Source organism: Antechinus flavipes, chromosome 3 (genome assembly GCF_016432865.1).
Source record: "Antechinus flavipes isolate AdamAnt ecotype Samford, QLD, Australia chromosome 3, AdamAnt_v2, whole genome shotgun sequence".
Lineage (NCBI taxonomy): Eukaryota > Metazoa > Chordata > Mammalia > Dasyuromorphia > Dasyuridae > Antechinus > Antechinus flavipes.
In genome coordinates, this window is record NC_067400.1 from 272,411,560 (window position 1) to 272,437,305 (window position 25,746).

The following is a 25,746-nucleotide window of genomic DNA, read 5'->3' on the forward strand; positions in this document are numbered from 1 at the left end:
GATTTAGCAGCATCCACATTAAAGGATCGAAGGGCCTGGAATATGATATTCCGAAAGGCTAAGGAACTTGGTATGCAACCAAAAATAACTTACCCAGCTAGAATGAGCATCTTTTTCCAGGGAAGAAGATGGACATTCAACAAAGTAAGTGAATTTCACCTATTTTTGATGAAAAAGCCAGAACTTAACAAAAAGTTTGATCTACAAATATAGAACTCAAGAGAAATCTAAAAAGGTAAAGATTAATCTTGTGAACTATATTTCGACTATAAAGATGTATAAAGAATACATGTATATCTTGTTCTAGAAACTGATGTGGAAAGGACATTGTACCAGAAAAGGGGGTGCCACATCTCATGAAGAGGCATAGGAAACCTATTATATCTGAGAGAAAGAATGGAGGGGGATGAATATAGTGGGTATCTTACTGCCTTCAGAATTGGCTTTAAGAGAAAAATTTTAGACATATTCAATCTATGGTGAAACTTCTCCCACCTCATTGAAAAGTGAGAAGGGAAAAGTGAAAAGGGAAGGAATAAGCTAAGCGGAAGGGAATACGGAAACTGGGAGGGAAAGGGGTAAGATAGGAGGAGGAACTCTAAGGCGGGGGGAGGGATACTAAAAAGGGAGGGCTGTGAGAAGCAAGTGCTCACAAACTTAATACTGGGAAGGGGGGTAAGGGGAAAGAAGAGAGAAAAGCATTAACCGGGGTTAACAAGATGGCAAGTAATACAGAATTGGTCATTTTAACCATAAATGTGAACGGGGTAAACTCCCCCATAAAGAGGAAGCGGTTAGCAGAATGGATTAAAAGCCAGAATCCTACAATATGTTGTTTACAGGAAACACACCTGAAGCGGGGAGATACATGCAGGTTAAAGGTAAAAGGTTGGAGCAAAATATCTACTATGCTTCAGGTGAAGTCAAAAAGCAGGGGTAGCCATCCTGACCTCAGATCAAGCTAAAGCAAAAATGGATCTAATTAAAAGAGATAAGGAAGGGCACTATATCTTGCTAAAGGGTAGCATGGATAATGAAGCACTATCTATATTAAACATATATGCACCAAGTGGTGTAGCATCTAAATTCTTAAAAGAGAAATTAAGAGAGCTGCAAGAAGAAATAGACAGCAAAACTATAATAGTGGGAGATCTCAACCTTGCACTCTCAGAATTAGATAAATCAAACCACAAAATAAATAAGAAAGAAGTCAAAGAGATAAATAGAATACTAGAAAAATTAGATATGATAGATCTCTGGAGAAAATGTAATGGGGACAGAAAGGAGTACACTTTCTTTTCAGCAGTTCATGTAACCTATACAAAAATTGACCATATATTAGGACATAAAAACCTCAAACTCAAATGCAGTAAGGCAGAAATAGTAAATGCATCCTTTTCAGACCACGATGCAATGAAAATTACATTCAACAAAAAGCCAGGGGAAAGTAGACCAAAAAATAATTGGAAACTAAATAATCTCATACTAAAGAATGATTGGGTGAAACAGCAAATCATAGACATAATTAATAACTTCACCCAAGAAAATGATAATAATGAGACATCATACCAAAATGTATGGGATGCAGCCAAAGCGGTAATAAGGGGAAATTTCATATCTCTAGAGGCCTGTTTGTATAAAGTAGAGAAAGAGAAGGTCAATGAATTGGGCTTGCAACTAAAAATGCTAGAAAAGGAACAAATTAAAAACCCTCAGTCAAACACTAAACTTGAAATTCTAAAAATAAAAGGAGAGATCAATAAAATTGAAAATAAAAAAATTATTGAATTAATTAATAAAACTAAGTTGGTTCTATGAAAAAAACCAACAAAATAGACAAACCCTTAGTAAATCTGATTAAAAAAAGGAAAGAGGAAAATCAAATTGTTAGTCTTAAAAATGAAAAGGGAGAACTCACCACTAACGAAGAGGAAATTAGAGCAATAATTAGGAGCTACTTTGCCCAACTTTATGCCAATAACTTTGACAACTTAAATGAAATAGAAGAATACCTCCAAAAATATAGCTTGCCCAAACTAACAGAGGAAGAAGTAAATATCCTAAACAGTCCCATCTCAGAAAAAGAAATAGAACAAACTATCAATCAACTCCCTATGAAAAAATCCCTAGGACCAGATGGATTTACATGTGAATTCTATCAAACATTTAAAGAACAATTAACTCCAATGCTAAATAAACTATTTGAAAAAATAGGGATTGAAGGAGTCCTACCAAACTCCTTTTACGACACAGACATGGTACTGATACCTAAACCAGGTAGGCTGAAAATAGAGAAAGAAAATTATAGACCAATCTCCCTAATGAATGAATATTGATGCTAAAATCTTAAATAAAATATTAGCAAAAAGATTACAGAAAATCATCCCCAGGATAATACACTATGACCAAGTAGGATTTATACCAGGAATGCAGGGCTGGTTCAATATTAGGAAAACTATTAGCATAATTGACTATATCAATAACCAAACAAAAACCATATGATCATCTCAATAGATGCAGAAAAAGCATTTGATAAAATCCAACATCCATTCCTAATAAAAACACTTGAAAGCATAGGAATAAATGGACTTTTCTTTAAAATAGTCAGGAGCATATACTTAAACCATCAGTAAGCATCATATGCAATGGGGAAACACTGGAATCTTTCCCAGTAAGATCTGGAGTGAAGCAAGGTTACCCACTATCACCATTATTATTTAATATCGTATTAGAAACACTAGTCTTGGCAATAAGAGTCGAGAAAGATATTAAAGGAATTAGACTAGGCAATGAGGAAACCAAACTATCACTCTTTGCAGATGATATGATGGTATACCTAGAGAACCCCAGAGATTCTACTAAAAAGCTATTAGAAATAATTCATAATTTTAGCAAAGTAGCTGGATACAAAATAAATCCCCATAAATCCTCAGCATTTTTATACATCACCAACAAAACCCAACAGCAAGAGATACAAAGAGAAATTCCATTCAGAATAACTGTTGATACCATAAAATATTTGGGAATCTATCTACCAAAGGAAAGTCAGGAATTATATGAGCACAATTACAAAAAAGTCTCCACACAAATAAAGTCAGACTTAAATAATTGGAAAAATATTAAGTGCTCTTGGATCGGCTGAGCGAATATAATAAAGATGACAATACTCCCTAAACTAATCTATTTATTTAGTGTTATACCAATCAGACTTCCAAGAAAATATTTTAATGATCTAGAAAAAATAACAACAAAATTCATATGGAACAATAAAAAGTCAAGAATCTTAAGGGAATTAATGAAAAAAAAATCAAATGAAGGTAGCCTAGCTGTACCTGATCTAAAATTATATTATAAAGTAGCAGTCACCAAAACCATTTGGCATTGGCTAAGAAATAGATTTGTTGATCAGTGGAAAAGGTTAAGTTCACAAGACAGAATAGTCAACTATAGCAATCTAGTGTTTGACAAACCCAAAGATCCTAACTTTTGGGATAAGAATTCATTATTTGATAAAAACTGCTGGGATAACTGGAAATTAGTATGGCAGAAACTAGGCATGGACCCACACCTAACACCATATACCAAGATAAGATCAAAATGGGTCCATGACCTCGGCATAAAGAACGAGATTATAAAAAAATTAGAGGAACATAGGATTTATCTCTCAGACTTGTGGAGGAGAAAGAAATTTGTGACCAAAGATGAACTAGAGACCATTACTGATCACAAAATAGAAAATTTTGATTACATCAAATTAAAAAGCCTTTGTACAAACAAAAGTAATGCAAACAAGATTAGAAGGGAAGCAACAAACTGGGAAAACATCTTCACAGTTAAAGGTTCTGATCAAGGCCTCATTTCCAAAATATGTAGAGAACTGACTCAAATTTATAAGAAATCAAGCCATTCTTCAGTTGATAAATGGTCAAAGGATATGAATAGACAATTTTCAGATGATGAAATTGAATCTATTACCACTCATATGATAGTGTGTTCCAAATCATTATTGATCAGAGAAATGCAAATTAAGACAACTCTGAGATACCACTACACACCTGTCAGATCGGCTAAGATGACAGGAAAAAATAATGATGAATGTTGGAGGGGGAGGGAATGCGGGAAAACTGGGACACTGATGCATTGTTGGTGGAGTTGTGAACGAATCCAACCATTCTGGAGAGCAATCTGGAATTATGCCCAAAAAGTTATCAATTTGTGCATACCCTTTGATCCAGCAGTGTTTCTATTGGGCTTATATCCCAAAGAAATACTAAAGAAGGGAAAGGGACCTGTATGTGCCAAAATGTTTGTGACAGCCCTGTTTGTAGTGGCTAGAAGCTGGAAAATGAATGGATGCCCATCAATTTGAGAATGGCTGGGTAACTTGTGGTATATGAATGTTATGGAATATTATTGTTCTGTAAGAAATGATCAGCAGGATGAATACAGAGAGGCTTGGAGAGACTTACATGAACTGATGCTAAGTGAAATAAGCAGAACCAGGAGATCATTATACACTTCGACAACGATATTGTATGAGGATGTATTCTGATGGAAGTGGATTTCTTTGACAAAGAGACCTAACTCAGTTTCAATTGATAAATGATGGACAGAAACAGCTACACCCAAAGAAAGAACACTGGGAAACGAATGTGAACTATCTGCATTTTCGTTTTTCTTCCCAGGTTATTTTTACCTTCTGGATCCAATTCTCCCTGTGCAACAAGAGAACTGTTCAGTTCTGCAAACATATATTGTATCTAGGATATACTGTAACATATATAGGACTGCTTGCCATCTAGGGGAGGAGGTGGAGGCAGAGAGGGGAAAAATTGCAACAGAAATGAGCACAAGGGATAATGTTGTAAAAAAAAATTACCCTGGCATGGATTCTGTCAATATAAAGTTATTATAAAATAAAATATTATTTAAAAAATTCTTAATGTATTATTTCATTGACAAATTGGGGTTCTTTTATTTTGTGTGGTAATTTTTAGCAGAACTAAGGATAGAATATTGGATATTTTCACATATGAGGTTCACAAAGAGGGTGAACTTAGCAGCCAGTAACAAAAGTAACTATTACATCATTGTTCTTTGGGACCTTTTTCTCCCTTTAAAAGGGATGGCATTCTGTTTAATTGTAGAATTTTAGCATCCAAGAATATTCAAAAAATCTGTAAAGGTGAAATTGTTTGACCTTTGTGAGATTATGTTTTATGATCCATTCATGATGATGATTTAGGGGATCATATCACTTTGTTGAAGTGCATCTGAATTTGTCTTACATACAAACAAGCATTCCTGGAGCTTAAGGATGTAATTAAACTATCAGGAACATTAATATTGATGTTTATAAGTGTCTCCATCAGTTCTGATTTACTCTACAAGGCACATTATCACTAATAGGGACTTGCCACCATTAAAGGAAGCCACATGTTGACCATTATAGAAAAAATTTACATCAGTAATAGAACAGAAAAAACTGATAATCAACAAAACCTTCAGGTGCTCCAATCATTTTAGCAGCATTTTATCTCTGTTTTTCCTTGCCAAATAAATTTAATTTAGTTTGAACTTAACATCTCTTTTAAATTCACTTCCTACCCAAATCACTTTTCGTATTTGTCTTAAAAAAAAATACTCAAACAACTTCTAAATAAGAAATTTTGGTATGAAAGCACAAATTATAACCCCAAATTTTCCATGTGGAATGTACATTTTTAAAAAACCTCAGTACTTTTTGACAGTTGCACTTAATTTGAGGACAAATTATAAGAGTGAAAAGTAACATGTCTTAATAGTTATAATTGATAAATGAGATAGTTTTGCTTTTCCTGAGACGTTATTAAATGAAAGGAACTTGAAAGCTATTTAATTGGTAAGTGATTGTTCTACTAAAAAGCAAATATAGTTTTACAGGTTTTCAACTAAAAATGTGTTAACTGGGTACCCAAAAAACACTTAGTGCTTTAAGATTTATAAAACTTTTTCTTTGTAATACTCCCTGAGAGATAGTTTGAGAATTAGTATTCCCATTTCCAGATGAGAAAACAACCTTAAGAAAAGTTAAGTGACATGACCAGGATTACACACCTAATGAGAGCCAGTACTAGAACTGGAAACAACATCTTTTGATGGCAACATTTATTATCTTTGTTTTATGTGCATATGAAACCCTTCATTCTAGTAATAATCCCTTATGGTGAATTAAAGTCTTCATGGCTTCTTCTTTTGCTGTGCCTTAAAGAAAAGCTTAAGACCCAGCAATAAATATGAACATGTTACTGATAATAATAAATATGAGAGGTTTGTGTACCCACATATATGATATACATGTTGTCATGTATGACTTATATGAAACTAAGAATTCTTTAAAATATTTGTTGCTTTTGGATGACAGAAATTAGATCTTCATTTAAATGGAAATTTAATCACTTGGAGTTTTCACAGTTTTTTTTTTTTTTTTCTGTCCAAAGATGGGAGTGTTTGAAAATAATAAGTTTTAAGGAACTCTAGTTCCTTTTTTTTCTCCATTTTAATTTCCTCTTTCAACTCAATTCTCACAACTCTGTAGAACAACTACTAGAAGTAGGTTGGTTTTCATTAAACTTACATCTTGAATTTTATTGTCTTTTGAAAGAACTCTGACCTTTTCCATATTCCAATGCAATATACTTCATAGTACTGGGTGCCCTTTTTTTTATCTTGAAGACAGCATCTAATTCACTTATACACACCAAACAGTGATCTAAATCCACAAGATCTATCCAACTCAGTGTGCCTCTTTGCATTTAAAAGTTTAGTTTTTCACTTCGCTTAAACATATAGGTCTTCACAGACTTAGTTCCTTTCACCACTTCTTTGCAGCCTTATTACAATGCTATCATTATCAACCAATCAAAAACAATGGAAAGACAGTCCTCCAGTATGTTTAGTACCCCAAGACTGTAGGGCCTGCCAAGTTGATACTACAGTTGTATAAAGTTTCAGCATATCTCTGACTACTTATCTGTCTCAGAAAGGATTTAGGCTTTGCCTTTTTTTAATTGTTAAATATCAAAGGAGAAAATGAAAGATACCCTACCATATCTGTTTCTCTCTTTTCACAGTCAGATAACAAAATATCACAGATTCATAGTTTCAGAAAGACAAACAAAAAATTACAGCAGTTATTAAGGAATGGTTAAGACAAGTATTTTCAAACCTCTCTAACTGTGAAAGCAGTTTTACATTTTGTTTTTGCTATTTACTCCCTATGAAGTCAGCTAAGTCAGTTTTTCTGATTATCAGTTTATTTGCCTCCAAATTGGAAGAATTGGATTACATAAACATTTAAGCTCTCAATTAGCTTTAAATATATGATCTTATAATTATTAAAGTTTATTTTTGTAATAAGGCAGACATATTTAAATCTAATTTTTAGTGGAGTAGAATTTAGCAAACATGTTTTAATTATCATTCACTTGATAAGTTGAATAGGTTCACAAAATTTTCAGAAATACTAGTAAAATCTAAAGTAAATGGCTGGATGTACCTAAAAACTTTTGAATGATTTCATAGCTTTTCTCCAAGGATTATGCAATATAGAAGTTACTCTTGACATTAAGGTACTGTTACTTTATAATTAGTGAGCCTGGAGATCTTATATAAAATTTAACTTGCTCAATAATAATGAAAAAAGATTATCCAGGCTCACTAAAAAAATGCAACCTTGTCTTAATTGCAAACAGAATCATGTTTATATGTTTGAGGCATTTTCTTTATTTAGCCTAATTACTCTTGGCTATTTTTTTTAAGGTGAGGATGACCTACTCAGTCCTCCTCCTCAGGACACAAGCACAGGGTTAGAAGAAGTAATGGAACAGCTTAATAACTCCTTTCCAAGTACAAGAGGTAAGCTCCAGTACTTGGCAGCAAATCAGTTATTTGGATGATTGCAAATACATATTTCTATGGTATAGATGGAAGTGATTTTATTTATAAATCTGAATTTGTAATTGTCTCTCTCTCTCTCTCTCTCTATATATATATTATATGTACATATAATAGATATTTAGTAGAATCTATCCATGCTCATAATAACTGACATAATGTGAATAGAAAGATAGGAACTCTATAACATCCCAGCTTTTTTATAAATTTAGATTTGGTAGTTTAAAATTCATCTTTTTCACCTCCTTTTGGTAAAAAGTATTTATAGCATGTCATTTTTAAATTTATTATTTTGCTTTTCCTTCTAGCAATTAATGAAGTTGCAGCACTTGTAGCTTAGGCTTATTTTGCCAAAGTACATATTTAGTTAGTATCTAGCATAGTTTGTAGAGCAAGACAACAATAGCGTCAAATAGATTTTAGGCTATGGGGAGGGTTTTATTATTACGATATGTTTGATTTAATGTCAAACAAAGCCAGTGGCCCTTACCTCCTGTGACAATTAAAAAAAAAAAGCGGATATAAATTACTACCTTTCATGCAAAGGAAAAATGTGTATATGCAGAAACAGAAAAAAAAATACAGGACAAAATAGTGATCCATGATATTTGGTAGCTTTAACAGAGGAAGTGAGGGACAGAGGGGAGTGAGAAAATCTGTGCTTTCTCTATTCTACAAGAGCAATGAAAAGACTGTTTTTAGTATTATGTTTTCCTATCTTTTTGTTCAGCTTCAGTGAACAAAGACCATTTCCTGGTTCTTTGATATATGAGTGAGCATTGAACAGTACTCTGAATACCATCATGTACTGATAGAGTGTTGCTAAGGAACAATCACTGTAAGCTAATTTTAAGTGTCTGTACCAGCTAGCTGTTCACTATTAGGGCCACTGAATGCATTCATTTTAATTGATAAAGCTCTATTCTTTGTTTTGTAGTTGTTTGTTTGTTTTTGGAGGGATGGGGGAGTATCATTTCCTTTTTAACTTGACTATCTTAAGCATCCCTTCTAAGAAACCACATCTATATTTAGACATTGTAGTAGGTTATAGATGAGTTTGCTGGTAGCCAATAAAAGCCATTTTTCATGAAGCATCCTTATCTAAGTTTTTTCTTTTCTGTCAAGTTCAAGACATCCTATTTTTAAGTTGATAGAAACTAAAGAATTAAGATGTATATTGACAGCAAAATTTTTTTCATAGTTTAAACAATGAGCCACATTTTACATGCCTCTTCCTCTGTAGAGGAGGCCAACATTCACTTAGAGCATATTATATCCATAGATTTGTCACCCAGATTTTTCATGTTTTAAAACTTGTGTGACATGGCATCATAAATTTTGGGGGGGTTTTGCCAAAAGTTTATGACTTGTTCTTTTAAAAAAAACACTGATACTTTTGTGGGTTTTTCATTTCCTAATGGATTCTCCTCCCTCCTAACAAAGAAAAACAAAATTAGTTGCATTTCACAGTGAGTTTATTAGGTGTACATAGAGCACAAAGCCTGAAATCAGGAATATCTGGATTTCAATTCAGTCTCATATAGTTATGTGATTCTGAGCAAGTCACAACCTCTATCTGCCTCAGGTTCCTCATCTGTAAAATGGGAATAATAAAAAGATTAAATATTATGACCAAAATTTGAACTTAGGTCTTCTGATGCCCAATCTTGCACTCTTTATATTATATCACATGTTCACTGTACTTTTATCTAATGAATGTGTTATTGATTTTGATGATTAATGGATCATTTTCTTCTATGGCTAAGTTTTAATTCTTATTCTAAAAAGTTACATCAAATTTTAAGTCTCCACAGCCCTATATCCAGTCATTCATACTTGAATGTTAGTGATCATTTCAGCTTAGGGAATTGATATTTTCCTAAACTGAAATGCCTTTCCCTTGTGCTTAGTTTTAGAATCCATTAAACAAGGAATAACAATTTAAGGATAAACCTCTCAGGTGAGAATAGAACCTAAACTATTCTAAATTGTTTCTTGGCAGTTAACTTACTACACATTACTGAAGAACAGATAAGTCCTAGTTTTTGTGTGTTAGAATCAAATTTTGGGAATTGTTTTCATTCAGCTATTTAGATACCATTAAGTTTATTTGCTGCTTTTTAGATAACATTTTTACCAAAGTACCTCTTTGAATTCTCAAACCTGGTATGACTAGGCCATGTGTGGTACCAATTTAGTTAACTAAGTAAGTACCTTTTTACTGAGCCATACTCAAATGGTCTGAAAGAAGTAATACAGCTTCCAAAAGTATCTTCCCTAAAATCAGAAAGTTGCTTAGATGGTAAAAAGATCTACCTCAGTCTGTATGCAGTGGTGAAATAATGAGGCTGTAGTGGTAGTTCACTATTCCATTCTGAATTAAAAATTGTGCATCTTTGTTTCAACCCTGATTTCATTTTTTTTAGCTATGTCAAGTGGGATATAGTTGAATCCTCTATAGTACTCACTTTTTAAGCACTATTCTATTAAAAGGACATAGAAGAGTTGTAGCTAACAGGGTCTGTTGGCTTAACATTTGTATAAAATACCAGTTGTTCTTAAGAGTTACATCCTGCTCTAAAAGAAAGTCATGATGTAATTAAGTTTCCAGAGGAGCAATTTCTGCTAAATTCCTGATTGTGCCTTAGATGAATTTTTTTTTTCCTAACTTTGAATCTAAGTGAATATTCAATTCCTCATTACTCGTTCCCAGTGCTTTGTTAGCACATAAGAAATTCACATTTGATGCTTCAGACAGCTGCTTCAGTAACTCAGAACATATGTCAGGGCCAGAGGTCTGACATTTAGTGGCAGTGTACCACCATCATGGTTTGTATTAACCTACTTGATAATGGTCCAGATAGGGGGAAAAGTTTTCTTATCAGGCTTGTGAACAAATTGTCAAGTCATTAAGGACTTAATTTGTGATCTTAATTTGTTCCTCTTGAAAACAACAAAGCCTATACATTTTTATCCTGCTTGTTGGTTACATTTGATGATAGAACAGATGCTAGCATAAGCCAAATCATAAGGTAGTTACTGTTATCTTTAAGACAGTAGCATACAAACTTTTTAAACCTTTGCATAATTATAATACATGAAGATTTTCATGTAGTAGAAAAAGATAGAAGGACCCTTAGAAATTACTTTTATCCAAGAACTTATTTATAGTCAAATCTTGATTCCAAAGTCTTCTTTCATTCTGCCCAGGTTGTTTCTTTTTCGTGAATAGAATTTTGAGAAAGTCCATTTTAAAATAAGAAACCAAAATTGGTTTCTCAGTTTCATTTGATATGATAACTTGCATTATCCACTGCACAATAAAGTTTACCAAGCACTTTCGTCATAACAGCTCCGTGTTGGTTATCAGTAAATTGTCTTTCATCCCAAAAGATTAACCTTGTTTTTTGTATGTATATTATCACTTCTGTCCAATAAGGGACAAATACTATGATTAACCTTTGTAAGAATCATTATAAATCAAAATACCCTTGAGATTTAAATATACCTTTAATTTTAAAACTGTATGCATCTTTTCTGATTGACTTAATAATTAGAAATGCTCACAACTGAGTGAGGCTGTTTATGTTTTAATTTATTTTAAGTACAGCCCATTAGACAATTTCTTTAATAATATTGAATGTTAACTATTCAAATACACACATGTGGCTCTGTAAGGATCCATAATATTATCTAACAGTACTTTCCACATTCCAGCCAAAAATTGATATTATTGACCTCTTCATAATGTAAATGACAGTGAATTTTATGGAAGGACAAATTCTTTAATAGAACTCCCATCCATTTGCAGTGTATTTAACAAAGACATTTTGTGTGTGTGTATTAAGGAATGATTCCTAATTAGTAGTGGTTTACAAATTGATTAACTGTCAAGTTTCAGAGACAGAACAAAATTTTGTTAATTATCTAAACTATATGGAAGTTCACAAACAAATTATCAGTCCTTTTCGGATGCTTGACCAAATATATATATATATATATATATATATATTTTTAGTTTTATATTATCAGTATTTAGAATTTCTTTAGAAAGGAAACAATTATGTAATCTAACTTTATATTTTTATATCAGAAAGCCAGATTCCAGAGTGGACTGAATGACTTTCCAAAATAGGTAGCAGGTAGCAAGAGTATTTCCAGTACAGCTGTCCTAAACTGTTAGCTTCTTAAGAAAAAGGACTGTGCCTTATTTAAACTTTGTATTTCCCCTGCCCTGCAAAGGGCTTAATAAATATATATTGAACTAGTCCCCAGTATTTATTACTTTATAATTCTTTAACATACATATATATATCTTTTTATTATTATTATTTTTTAATCTTTTTATTAATGTCATTTGTCTCTACATCAAACACTTTTCCTATTCCACAAAATTAACCCTCAGTTGTGATGAAGGGACTATTCTTTATTTCATTTGCCTTCCCAATAATTTCAATTTTTAAGCTTCTCTGATATTTTGGAAACAAACTTTGCAAAGTGGGATAATCACACTGGGACAGTAAATGGTATTCCAGGCCTTATTCATTTTGTTTGAAACTGGCAAAGTATGCCTTGTCATTCTTCATAGACAGCATGTATGGCTACTTTTGTTTTATACAAATTTCCTCAATAACCTCCATGGATCCAGACTCTCATCAGCTTGGATATTGCTTCCACCAATGCCATACCTTCTTAGAATTCTTTCATAGCAGATTCAGCCAATGTGCTGGAGGTTTTTCCTCTTTATCTTTTAATTTATGTTTTTTTTTTAAAAAAAAAACATTAGTTGTTATTTTCTTTGTAATATAGGGATAATTTTTATCCTTAATTATAATATATATTTTAATGTCTTTTTGAATTTATTACACTTACATACACACGTATTCATGACTTACCCAAACAGAAAAAGACTGAATGGTCAGCAGGACTTCTTAAACTTTTCCCATTCAACCCCTTTTTGTCTGAGAAAATTTTACATGACCCCAGATATGTAAAATAGGTTTACAAACCAAATACTTACTGATAATAATTTCTGATAAGTAATAATTTTGCACCCCCCCTCATTTAGTTATGAGACTCCATATAGGCTTACAATCTACAATTTAAGAAGCTTTGGTATATACAACATACACATTAACGATTAGTAAATATTAATACAGAAAAGTAAAAATTTATCTTGTTAAATTGTCTTTAGTCAAAAGTGAATGAAGAGTCAGATATCACATTGTTTCTTCCCTAAATTTAAAAAAGTTACTTAAGAAACTTTAAAAACCATTATTTCAGTATTATACAATAGTACCTCAATACTAAGGGTAAAGAAATATGAAGCAATAAATTCTCGTCAATAATGTTAGTTATTTCCTGGTCATTTCTCAAAATCTAGCCATGCTTTTTGTTCAGACCCAAAAAGCCCTCCTACAAAATCTTAAGTTTCTCAAGATCTTCCTTTTTCAATGGTTTCATATAAGACTTAATAGAGTCTTCATTAGTCTTAAGAAGCTCATTTTAAGACATTTTGATTATAAGATGTGAATTTCATCTGATACTTATTTTTTTAAGCCCAGAAGTTTAAAAACAATCAATTACCAGTTAGCTTCCTTTGTTTCACAGATTTATAGAAACAGCCACAGTAGGAAAAAAAAAACACTTTATATATAGACTATACACATATACACAAATATACACATATGTAAATTCTTCAAATTGTTTGATTTTTTTTTTTTAAATAAGGGCTATCTGTATTTATGACATTGATAGCGTTCATTTAATGTAGAGTAAGTGATACCCTGGATTGGTCAGTTTATATGTAGATGAAAACTCTATGGATAGATTCTAGGAGGTTTGGGAGGGAAATAGTCATATATTTTAGTAAATTCTGTCTCTTTGACATTTAAAAAAAACACAAAGGAGAGTACTTAAAGGAATGAAAAGAAGATAGCCATGGCTCTCAAGACCATGCTATGTAAGAATAACTGGGTGAATAAGTCATTTTGACTATTATTAATATCCAAATTACTTCTAAAGGACATATGAAGAAAAGCTATCTGTTTCCAGAGAAAGAACTGATAGAAGTATATACAGAATAATTTTCTACAGGCACTTCTCTAGGTGATAGGGGAGGGGAGGAGAAAAAAATTTACATGATAAGTATATTTAAAAGGAATATCAAGTTGTACATAATAGATTTATAATTTATTGTGTAATCATCTTTTTTATTATGCTGTTAAGAAAATGCTTATTTTATTCCATAAACTTAAAAAATTCAAAAAATAACAATCTATTGAAAGAACAATACTTTTAAGCTAAAGTAGAACAGGAAGATTTATTGATTTGGTGAATTATGATGTAATCTTTGTCTTCAAATATTTGAGAAAGAAAGATAGAAGGATTGGACTTGATCTAAGAATCAGAGCTAGGCACAGTAAGTGAAAGAAGCAGATTTAAGATAACGTGTAGGAAAATTTCCTTCCATTTGGAACTATCTAAAATTGTAATGGACTATTATAACGTATAGGAGCTTCCCTCTCACTTGAAGATTTTCAGTTACTAGTGAGGGGGAAGCCCTCTAAGAATAAGGATAAATTCTCATTGGTAAGAGAGAACAAGAACAAGTACAGATTGGACTAAGATGGCCTTTCTAATGCCAGGATTCTCAGACAAAGCTAAGCATGCTTGTTTTATTTTGCTTTGTTTTTTGATTCAGTCTTTATATTCCAGGACTTAAATTATATTCTTAAGATTGAATTGGAGTGCTTTCTAGAAAATATTCCCTCCCTAAATACATAGACTTAATTAGAGCAAAAAAATATGAGCCAGTACTCAGTACTTCCTAGTAAATGTGCCAGAGTGAGAGTGATGAAACTAGGCTAAGAAATATAGCAGACAAACTACTGGGCATAGCTGTGACCTCAGAGGTTGCCACTTCTTGCTTTCCCTGTTCCTGTGACTCCAGTCAAACAAATAGGTGTATTGTGGGAGATGCCCTTCATTTTTCTTTCCTCCATTCTTGACAGAGAGGGCATTGATCCCGACAGTGCCAAACTTGGAATCTTTATTAAACAGTGATGTTTTCCTTTGGCCAAATTCAGAAAATTCTGAAAGTATTTTGAATCATCAAAGTAAAAACTATAAGATACCACAAACAGTTGTGGAATTATGAATTGAACTAGGGAAAAACTCCTCAAGACGAATACTCTTAATTTACTTCCATGTTACAGACAGGAAGCCCTGGATGAAAGACAATAATGTGCACTTGTCAAAAATAGTCAAAGATGCAGTTTTCTGTCCAATACTACACTTTAGACTCATCTACTTTATGTTTGTTCGTTGTTTGTTTAAAATAATTTTTTGTAAGATGTTGGGCCTGATTAAACTAGCAATACCAATGAGCAACAATGGTAAAGTGTATTAGTGTACACATGGAATATTCAATTATAAGGAAAGAAGTAAAGGCAAGTGTTTATTTTGAATCCATTGTGGAGGCTCCTTTCTTCCTTCTTCCCTAGTATGCCTCTTTCGGTATCTGTGCTGTATTTCTGTCTCTGTTCTTTATTTTCACCACATGCATGAAATCCATTCATGAAAACTGAGTTTACTTTCTGTTCCAGGTATCAGTTTGTGTTTAGTGACACAGAAAACTAATTCATATTAGGTTTATGACAAAGGAAGCTGGAAAGTGTGTATGTTTAAATATATTTTTTAATCCAGTCACTTAAGAAATATGAACACTGAATGGGTATTATACAATAGCATTTGGAATTAATGGCATGAATCTTCATTTTCAATCAGAAGATTTAAATTCTGCCATTATAAAAAATATCATAGTTAATACACTAATTTCTGTGATGGTCTAGCTCTTCATTTTTTTGGGTCTAAAACAGGAACACGTTATGTGCCATTAACTGGGCTGTCTTTCTATTCTTATTGTTTTAAAGAGTACATGAGAGTTTATTTGAATTTCTTGTTAAGTTTGAGGTGGGGGAAGGAACTTTCCTAGCCCCATCTCTGTTTCCTAAGTGAAACTCTTAGTGATATAAAAACTGTATTGAAACATGATTTTATTTCTCTTTTCTGATATCTCTGCCTCTTCTCCTCTGTTATTAAAGGAAGAAATGCCCCTGGAAAGCCAATGAGAGAGGTTAGTGAGATTCAGGCTCACTGCCATGGCTTCTTGTCTGTCTCATCCTGCTTTCTGTGTTTGGCATTTGTGCCATAATTGTGCATGTGTGTTTGTGTGACCAAAATGCATTCCTCAATGTGCTTCTCACCTTAAAGACATTTGGTGCCTTTGAACTTTCAGTCCACAAGAAACCTTCCTGAAATGTTCACCACAGTTGCCATCACCAGGAAGATAGCAAGAGAGAGGAGAAAACTTTAAATGACAACCCTTTGTGGTTCACAGGTTGGAATTGTAATGTTTGTCTTTGGTCCTCTCACAGATTGAACATAAGCAGCCTTAAAAAATTTTTTTTAAACTAATGATGGAACTTCATTCTGGGCACAGACCTCTAGATCTTTGAACCAGAGTAGTGCTATTGGTGCTACTCCTTCTTACTGGTTAATGTACTATTTCTATTTCAGGGGCAGAAAGTGAAATTTTTAGAAACTGAAGATCAAAAGGTGTCATTTATTGTAGTTTAATACTGCTGAGTCAATGCTACTTCTACTCTTGGGATGATTTGTAATTTGGAGCATAAATTAAGGAGTGAAGAGGAATGTATTTGATGTCAGACATGATCAGATTTGTATAAAAAGAAATTTTAGCATTTGATGAGTTATTTTTTAATCCCTGTAAATGAATATATATTGCGCAGCATTATCGTTCTATGTGGTCTTGGAGTTTCTATAGCAGTTGCTTTGAATCTTGTCATATATTTTGTAAAATATGAATTAGTACCCATTCAAGAAACTATTGGAAGAAAAGGTTCTTAGAGACTAATTTAACACATTATTTTTTCCTTACCAAGGATAAATGATAGGGTAAATGAGATGAGAACAGATTATCTAAGAGATACTTCTATCCATTCTCAACTATATCAATATATCAACAAGGAGGAGGGGACTTTGTGTACAAACTTACTTGAGAAAATATTCATTTCACTTTTAGAAATACTATGTAATACTAATTAAACATTCCTCACTACCACCACCAATTCCATTTATTGTAATCAGTTTTCCCAATTGCATCAAAGCTAATGTTCACATCTAGGATAAATGGATTGACTTTATGGAGGGAGTGAAAGGAATAGATTCAAACTCAGAAAGACTAAAGAAGTCTGAATTGGTCAAGCTCTAAAATGCCAGATCAAATTATATGCCACATAAAGATACCATTACTTTTTCAAATTCATTTGTACAAAGGACCCACAAACATAAAACTATTTATCCCCTGAATTTTGGGAGCTTTTTAGGCCAACAAATGTACTTAAGGAGATAGCAAGGGTTAGTGGAAATGGATCTCTTTGCCTGAACTCCCTTTCTAAAGGTCACTCTTTGCCCCCCTTCCCCATCCCATCCCCCATAGTTGTAATTGTAATAGTAATTTTTTGTTTGTCTTTGGTCCTCTCACAGATTGAACATAAGCAGCCTTAAAAAATTTTTTTTAAACTAATGATGGAACTTCATTCTGGGCACAGACCTCTAGATCTTTGAACCAGAGTAGTGCTATTGGTGCTACTCCTTCTTACTGGTTAATGTACTATTTCTATTTCAGGGGCAGAAAGTGAAATTTTTAGAAACTGAAGATCAAAAGGTGTCATTTATTGTAGTTTAATACTGCTGAGTCAATGCTACTTCTACTCTTGGGATGATTTGTAATTTGAAGCATAAATTAAGGAGTGAAGAGGAATAGTATTAAGCTGAAGAGTTAGGTGTATTTTGTATCCTTTTGCAAAAAAGTAAAAAGCAAAAAGATAATCACCCAAGTAGCACATTATCAAGTCTGATGTGACCAAATAGAATCCCATCATTAGAATAAGAACTCAACACATTTTTACAGTTTGCTAGATGTTGGGAGTAATTTAAAGCTGAACATATAACTCTACTCTTTGAATCTGGACCCTCAAATTGGCCAAGTACTTCCTAGCCAATGGTACTGACATCCTCAAAGTGACCCTAATACGTGAAATGGATAGAATCATTTATGTGGCTATTAAAGGATTCTCAAGTGTTCATTCTATAGACTGCTTTTCCAGACCCTTTGTATAGCCATGCTGCTGCAGGTTACATGAACTAGACATATTCTTTATATCTGCACATAATGGAATAATAGTAACACATCTTACTAGTGTTCAGTAATAACTGCATAAAAGTGATAGTACATTAGACAATTCAGTTTTATAAAACAATTTGTAATGTATAGCAATGTAAGGTGATGCAAACTACAGTTTAAACTAGGAGATAATTGATTTTTAAAATAAAACTCTGTGCTCATAAAGATGTTTATAAATAAAAATCTCCCTAATATGTTCAGAAAACCAAGAAATCAAGTTACTGTGACAGATTATGAATGGAGAATACTCATCTGGACAACCAACCAGACTTTTCAAAGATTAAATGATAAGTAGGGAAAGATATGCAGCATTCAGACATTGCTCTGGCAATCTAAATATCATTCATTTAGTGGGGAATTTTATTTTTGTGAAAAGTTGATGTATTGAACTGTGGTTTACTTACTGGATTTTTGCCAGGAAGTTCAATTCCAGTCACATGAAAAACAGCTTCCTCAGACATTTATGGTGTATGAAAGTCTAAATATGTCACTATTAGCACCAAATTGGAAAAACAGGGAGCTGACCTAATATAATAACAGTTCAATATATGTTATTTTGTGTTCAACAATGCCTACTTAGGAGTCAATTAAATTAGCATCTTCTATTGATATATTTTTGTGTCAGTTTATGCCTAAAGCTGATTGCAAAGGTCTGAATAATGGCTTGAATTCATTGCCTACTATACTAATGGCATGAGATTTTTATTTCACCTTTATAAAAATCTGTCAGGTGAAATGAATGACATCATTAATGCTACAATCACATATATAGTATAATCGAAGCAAGATACAAATCTATTTGTTATGTCACATTACAGTAGACTTTTTGCTCTAAAATGGATTTGGATCTATGTCTTCTGGCAGCATTTTTTTCAGATTTTTTTCTTACTTCAGTACAAATTCTCTTTATGCCTCCAAGTCTGTTATGTTGAAAAACCTGGCCTGTATACATAGGAACATAGGATCATTGGAGCTAGAAGGAACCTGAGAGACCATTTATTCCAACCTTTTCATTTTCAAATGAAGAAACTGGGTCCCAGGGAGGTTAAGAACATAACTGCAGTCTCCACATTGATTGTCTTTAAATGGCTGAATATTCTTTGAAAGCATAAAAATGATCAGAAGTCACCTATAACAATATCCCAGCAACATTAAAATATCTTATACTGAGCATGGTAATGGGCATCCAAACTTTAGTGGATACATATTTGCTCCTTTAAAGTATAATGAGCATCCTATAATTAGAGATTATGCCTATATTTTCCCCATATTATTTTGTAAAGTAAAGATGTTTCCTTATCAGTTATTTAAAATTTAACTTATATTTATAGTGACTGAAGATCATTGCAGGAATATAGAGCCACTGTTTGCCTATGAATAAATTGTAATATGTCTTAACTATCTTTACTTTCGAGCTACTGCCTATATCACAAATCACACCTGCCCAAATGAATACTTTCTAGTTTCTGCAAACTGAAAGACAGACTGGAATAAGCAGTTTCCTTTCCATCAAAATTCATCAAGATTTTGCAGTATATATCCAAGGCACCTAATGTACTAACATCTAGTAAAAGAGCTAAGAAATGTGTTAAATTCCCAAAAAGGAATCAATTTGTAAAAATCTTACATTTTGTATTTCCCTTTGTAGGGATAGTTTTCTAAAAAAAAAAAAAAAAATTAAAGTGATAAGTAAGTGACGATGGGTTATCCATAAATAAGGATTGCTCAGAAGGTTGTATATAGCAGAGCTGGGAAACAGTCAGAAATGATGTTGGGGGTATACTGGAGCCCAGTAGCACCAATTTGTTTTGGTCTATGGGAGGAGCAAATGGCCTATCCTATTTCCCTGTAATTTTTATAACTTAGGACATAAGGCTATTGAAAATGGTCCCTAGGGGGTTGCCAAGTTATTTGCCATATTCATGAAATAGTATACATGTCTGGCTGGGAGTCTTTCATTTGCAGTCTCCATCAAAAACAAAAGTGGTTTTTAAAATGTAATTATTCTACATAGCAGGTTCAAAAAGATTTGCTAACTTTGTAACCATGTTAGAAATGGTTAAATGGTATTGCATTTTTTAAAAAGTCTAACTTGAGTTTCTTGTTCCACAAATTTTTCCAAATCTTGTTTCCATTTTGTTTCTTAAAAATATAGATACCTAAATCTACTTATACCTGTGTATGTATGTGTATGTATGTACATACTTACATACACACACACACACACACACACACACACAAGAGAGGGGGAAGGAGGGAAAAGCTCTATTGAAATAAATTCTAGAATAAGCTATATATCCTAACAGTCTGCACTTAAATTTTGTTGAGCTATTTAGAAAAATTATTATGGAATATATAAAATAGATATATTCTAAGCTAGTAACTCAATAAAACATTTATAATTCAGAAGTCAGAATGTACATAGCAGATAATTTACTGAGGTAAAAAAATTAAGGTTAACTATATAAAAAATGAGATCCCTGTTAAGCAACTTTCTCAAGTAACATTACCTAGAAATGGAATTTTTTTCCAAGCCTGTAAATGAATCTATACTGCCATCTCATGAATAATAATGTTCCTTAGATTTCTTGTTATGGAACGGATTATTGATACTCATATTATAATTAGGTCATTCCAAGAACTAACTTCTACTTGGATGGGATCTGAAATAAATCTACATAATAGCAAATTCCATGGCATAGTGTTTCATATTATCACCAGTCATCAATGTAATTAGATAATAAGTGATTTCCATCCTGAAGATCTCAACTTATTTGTACTATTCACAAGAAAAATTAATAACTTCAGGTATTTATTTTTGCCCTCAAATGAAATAACTGAGGAAAGAAATCTTTCTTTTTCAGCTTCACCAGCAAAAGCCCATGAAGTCGATTTCATGCTTAGGTATTTAGCTAAAAATTTAAATTAATTCTAATTAACAGTTGCAAATAGGAAATTCTTTATGGACAGACCTTGCAAATTTGCTTTGGACCTAAGAACTAACTCCAAATTTAGGATCCAGATAAATTTTTCCTCTCTCCAAGGCAATGGTTCTCAAGTCATGTCAAAATATTCATGTCACCAAGTAGCAACAGGAATGTTTTGAATATTGGTTTGGAAAGAAATAGGGAGCTAAACAGTTGGCCAAAATACATTCTGGATTACTTTAGGGCAGGAGGAAGGGCTAGTTCGTGGCCTATGGACTTGTTTCCCCTTCCTGGGGTACATGCATGGATTCAGGTACAGAAACCAATGGGATTATATTTTAATATCTTTTCAAAGCGTTATGATAGGAAAACTCTAGCTTGCGAGAATCTGAAGAAGAATCTAAGAGTACTTGGTCCTGAAATGTAATATTTGAAAAGTTTCCATTTAAACTTTGCTGTAATAGTTATTAATGCTAGTTTAATGTTACATTTATACTAACAGGTGTATAGTGTCTGTAATGTGGCTTTGCTTCTTACTGGGAATTCGTAGAGACCAAATTGTCAGCTTCTGTATTGTCTGCAAAAAAAACCCCAAAACAAACCCCCCCCCCAAAAAACAAAACAAAACAACAACCAAAAAAAACCCATGATCTGATTCTTACAGCAATTAATTAGATTTCTCTTTACCTTTGTTTTTCAGGACACAATGTAGGAAACCTTTTCCACATGGCAGATGATCTGGGCAGAGCGATGGAAACCTTAGTTACAGTCATGACTGATGAAGAAAGGTTAGAATAGATGTTTTACAACTCCTGATGTCCCGCATGGTTTTTATAATATTCATACAACAAAGAGGATTAGACAGTAAGAGTTTACAAGAAAAAAAAATCTATATTTTTGTGAAGGGTAGTGGTACTATACTGTAGATTTCAGTAGTTTCCTAAGTCTGTTATTGTTTTGTTAACAATGGCAGGTATTACACGTCTATGCAATTGTACAAAAAAGTTGTAAGAAAACTACATGTAAAATCTTGATAGCTAAATAACTTGCCATTTCTTTATATGGAACGCATTTCGGGTTGTTTAAAAAAAATTTATAACAGTTATAAAGAAAGATTGTAAACTACAGTGTGCTTTATAAAAAAAAATGTTGTTTATAAAAACCCCTAAAAACAAACAAACAAACAAAAAAAAAAAACCTTTGAGGCAGTGCATTGTTTTTGCATCCTTTTAGCTCTCTGTCCATATAAGAGATTCATGATTCATGTTTTGTGTTCTTTTTCCTTGCATATTAAAGAAAATAGATCCTGTAATAGCACCAACATGACTGCTTTACCTTGCTCTTTTTTTATTGTCTGGGTGGGACTAGCCAAGGGTTTTTCATATATGTATATGTGTGTATATTATATATTTCATATATAACAGGTATACACTCATATACTTTATAAGGGAAAAAAACTGAACTTCCAGTTCAGTAATGCTCCCACCACTTTGTAAGTAAAAGACAGCTGTTTACAGCTGCCCTGGCTGATGTGCCTAGACTAAGATGGGTTCTCATGGGACCCTGGAGCTGGGAGGAGCCTCCCACATTAAGTCACTGTCCAGGACTCCAGGTGCTAATTCAAGCTTTTCCCACTGACAACTCAACACTAAAGGTTTGGTTTTGGTTTTTGTTGTTGTTGTTGTTGTTGTTGTTGTTTTTGTTTTTTAAGAACACATGAATACATAGGACTTATTCTACCAGATGAATACATTGATTATTATAGTCTAGTTTCTGGCCCTGGAGATGACACAGTTCATTTAATGATCCTTCTTCAAAAGGAAGGTAAAACATCATGATGTATTTCTTTCCACTACAGTAAGTTATAAGAAGACAGAGGGTGGATAAGGAAAACAGGAATTCTTAGCTGCTCTGTGCTACTGAGAAGACTATACAGATATGAAGCTAGGGATTGGAATATTTGCAAATATACATAAATACTTCCATAATTAGCACACAGTGCACTCTCCTAGAAGTCAGGCCACAATGGTGCTTTCAACAACTTCCCATTGCAAATGAGGTCTAAAAAGCTACAGTTCTTAGTGGAAAATAATCATGGGGAAATTATGAGTTATTTGCTGTTGTTACTTTCCAATGGGAGGTCAAGAAAGTAGCCACATGGCAATCAGAAAAAAATGTTCATAATTAATTGAGACACCCAAATCATCTGTCTTTTCCTCCCTTGCCAGTCTCTGCAAATAATACCGCACAAGTAAGGATGACTTGCAGCTGGAAAGACAGAAGACAGATTAAATTGTTTAAAATAAGTAAATAATCCCAGAGGAAAAAGAGGACTGGTAGTAAAAGCTTTAGTATTTTTATGTCATTCTACTAGTCTATGATTTCATCCTTCAGTAAATAGGAACTCAGTATGTTAATTTTGCAAATCTGTTACCTCTTATATGAAGTGTAATTAATCTTGAGAGAGTGGGTTTTGTTCATTATTTTTAATGATAATTAACATCCAACATGGCTTGTCATGCTATTTCTACCTCACTTTGGTTTTGTGGTGTTTCTGACAATTATGTACAGATGATTTCACATCATCACCACTTGTCCATTGTGTGAACTGATCTCTTCATTTTAAGTTTCCTTTTTTTTCTTTTTACAGAAAACCCAAAGCTCAACTATCAAGTTAAATTACGATTCATTTTTGTCTCATTTTATTTCTCATTGATGGTCTGAGCCAAATATTTGGCTCAGGTTTCCCCTGTACCCTCTTCTGCTCCCAGGAAAGTTAATTTAATTTTTTTAGGAAAGGGGTTTCATTACTTTCTGATAATAAGTTTGAGTTTCTTTCTAAAATCAGAGACAAAGGGATTGCACGGTTTTGTTTTTAATTTTTTTTGCTTTCTCTTTTAGACATTAGTTTTGGAGTGTGTCAAAATATTTAAATAAAAGTTGAGAACTTTATTGCTGCTTTTTAAGCATAATTTGGACATTACTTCATGTTCTTTATAACCACAGAGTATTAAAATGTAAAACATAATCAATGTAACTTAAACACAAACATCATATGGCATGTGACATCATTGTTATCCAGTACTGCTTTCTTACTTGGGTATCATGATATATTGTGTTTTAACACCAACACTGTAACATTTATTAATTATTTTTTTAAATATCAGTTTTAATGCATTTTCACAACATATCAGATTTCACCAAATATATGCCTTACTATTGTATTATATACTGCTTTACTGTGTATCTCAATAAAGCACGCAATTATGTTATAAAAAAGCATTTAAGAACAGTATCTTTTATGGTGTTTTGGGTTTGGGGATATACTCTAGAGAACTGTGATTCTGTCTCACTGTCATTTTCTCACTTTTCTCTCAGGTGAATCTTAAGTTATTATAAATGGTTTGCAGTATAAGAGAAGAGCTTTGAGAGATTAACTTACTGTTTCAAAATGATTTTGGCATGAGCTAAGAAAAACTAAACCTAACCTATAGTTCAACCACTGGTACGCCCTCCAATGACATAAGTGCAAAGAGCATAAAAATTTATGGAAAGTGTATTCCAAGCGAAAACTCTAAATTACTTGCTCCATTAAACAAGCTCAAAATCCCCACTACTAACATTAAATTACCTGGCAACTTCTACTTTTTCTCTTGTTCATTTGCTACAGAACTCCCTCCCCCCCTTAGCTAGAGAAGAAGATGACATTCTTTTTTTAAAAAGCTTCTTATTTTCAAAACATGTTCATAGATAGTTTTCAATATTCACCTTGTGTTCCAATATTTTTCCTTCCCTTCTTCCCACTCCTCCTAGACAGCAAGTAATCCAATATTAATTTCCAATCCAATATCAAACATGTACAGTTATATACATATGTATGTATTTCCACAATTATCATGCTGCACAAGAAAAATCAAATCAAAAAGGATAAAAAAAATGAAAAAGGAAACAAAAAGCAATCAAACAACAACAAAAAAGTGAAAATACTATATTGTGATCCATACTCAGCTCCCACAGTCTTCTCTCTGGGTGAAGATGGCTCTTTTCATCACAAGACTATTGGAACTGGCCTGAATCATCTTGCTATTGAAAAGAGCCATGTCCATCATAGTTGATCATCACATAATCTTGTTGTTGCTGTGTACAATGTTCTACTCATTTCGTTTAGCATCAGTTCATATAAATGTCTCCAGGCCTTTCAGAAATTATCCTGTGATTGTTTCTTGTAGAACAATAATATTCCATAACATTCACATACCATAACTTATTCAGCCTCTCTAACTGATGAATATTTCCTCAGTTTCTAATTCCTTGCCACTACAAAAAAAGGGTACTATAAACAGTTTTGCACATGTGGATCCTTTTCCTTTTCTATGCACAGTTTGATAGTTTTTGGGGGCATAGTTCCAGATTGTTCTCCAAAATGGTTGGATCATTTCACAACTCCAACAACAATGCATTAGTGTCCCAATTTTCCCACATCCCCTCCAACATTTATCATTATTTTTTCCTGTCATCTTAGCCAATCTGAGCGGTGTGTAGTGATGATGCCATTCTTCTTGAAGATAACAAGCAAAGCTGGCAGTCAACCAATATTGCCAGAATACTATGGAA

The 25,746-nt window shown here is 32.9% G+C and overlaps 1 protein-coding gene across 5 annotated transcripts in view; it reads left to right on the top strand.

Annotated features, from left to right (window-relative positions):
- DMD (dystrophin) overlaps positions 1 to 24,414 on the top strand; it is a 2,219,276-nt gene extending 2,194,862 nt beyond the window's left edge. For 3 of the 5 annotated variants that reach the window (XM_051991017.1, XM_051991013.1, XM_051991014.1), the window contains 3 exons: positions 7,801 to 7,896; positions 16,041 to 16,072; positions 21,833 to 21,927. In XM_051991017.1, coding sequence (XP_051846977.1) covers positions 7,801 to 7,896; positions 16,041 to 16,072; positions 21,833 to 21,844 — 140 coding nt within the window. In that variant the 3' untranslated portion in view covers positions 21,845 to 21,927. Of the gene's footprint in view, positions 1 to 7,800; positions 7,897 to 16,040; positions 16,073 to 21,832 lie in introns of all 5 variants that reach the window. The other 2 variants (XM_051991012.1, XM_051991011.1) reach the window with 1 other exon arrangement.
- The last annotated feature ends 1,332 nt before the right edge of the window (positions 24,415 to 25,746 follow it).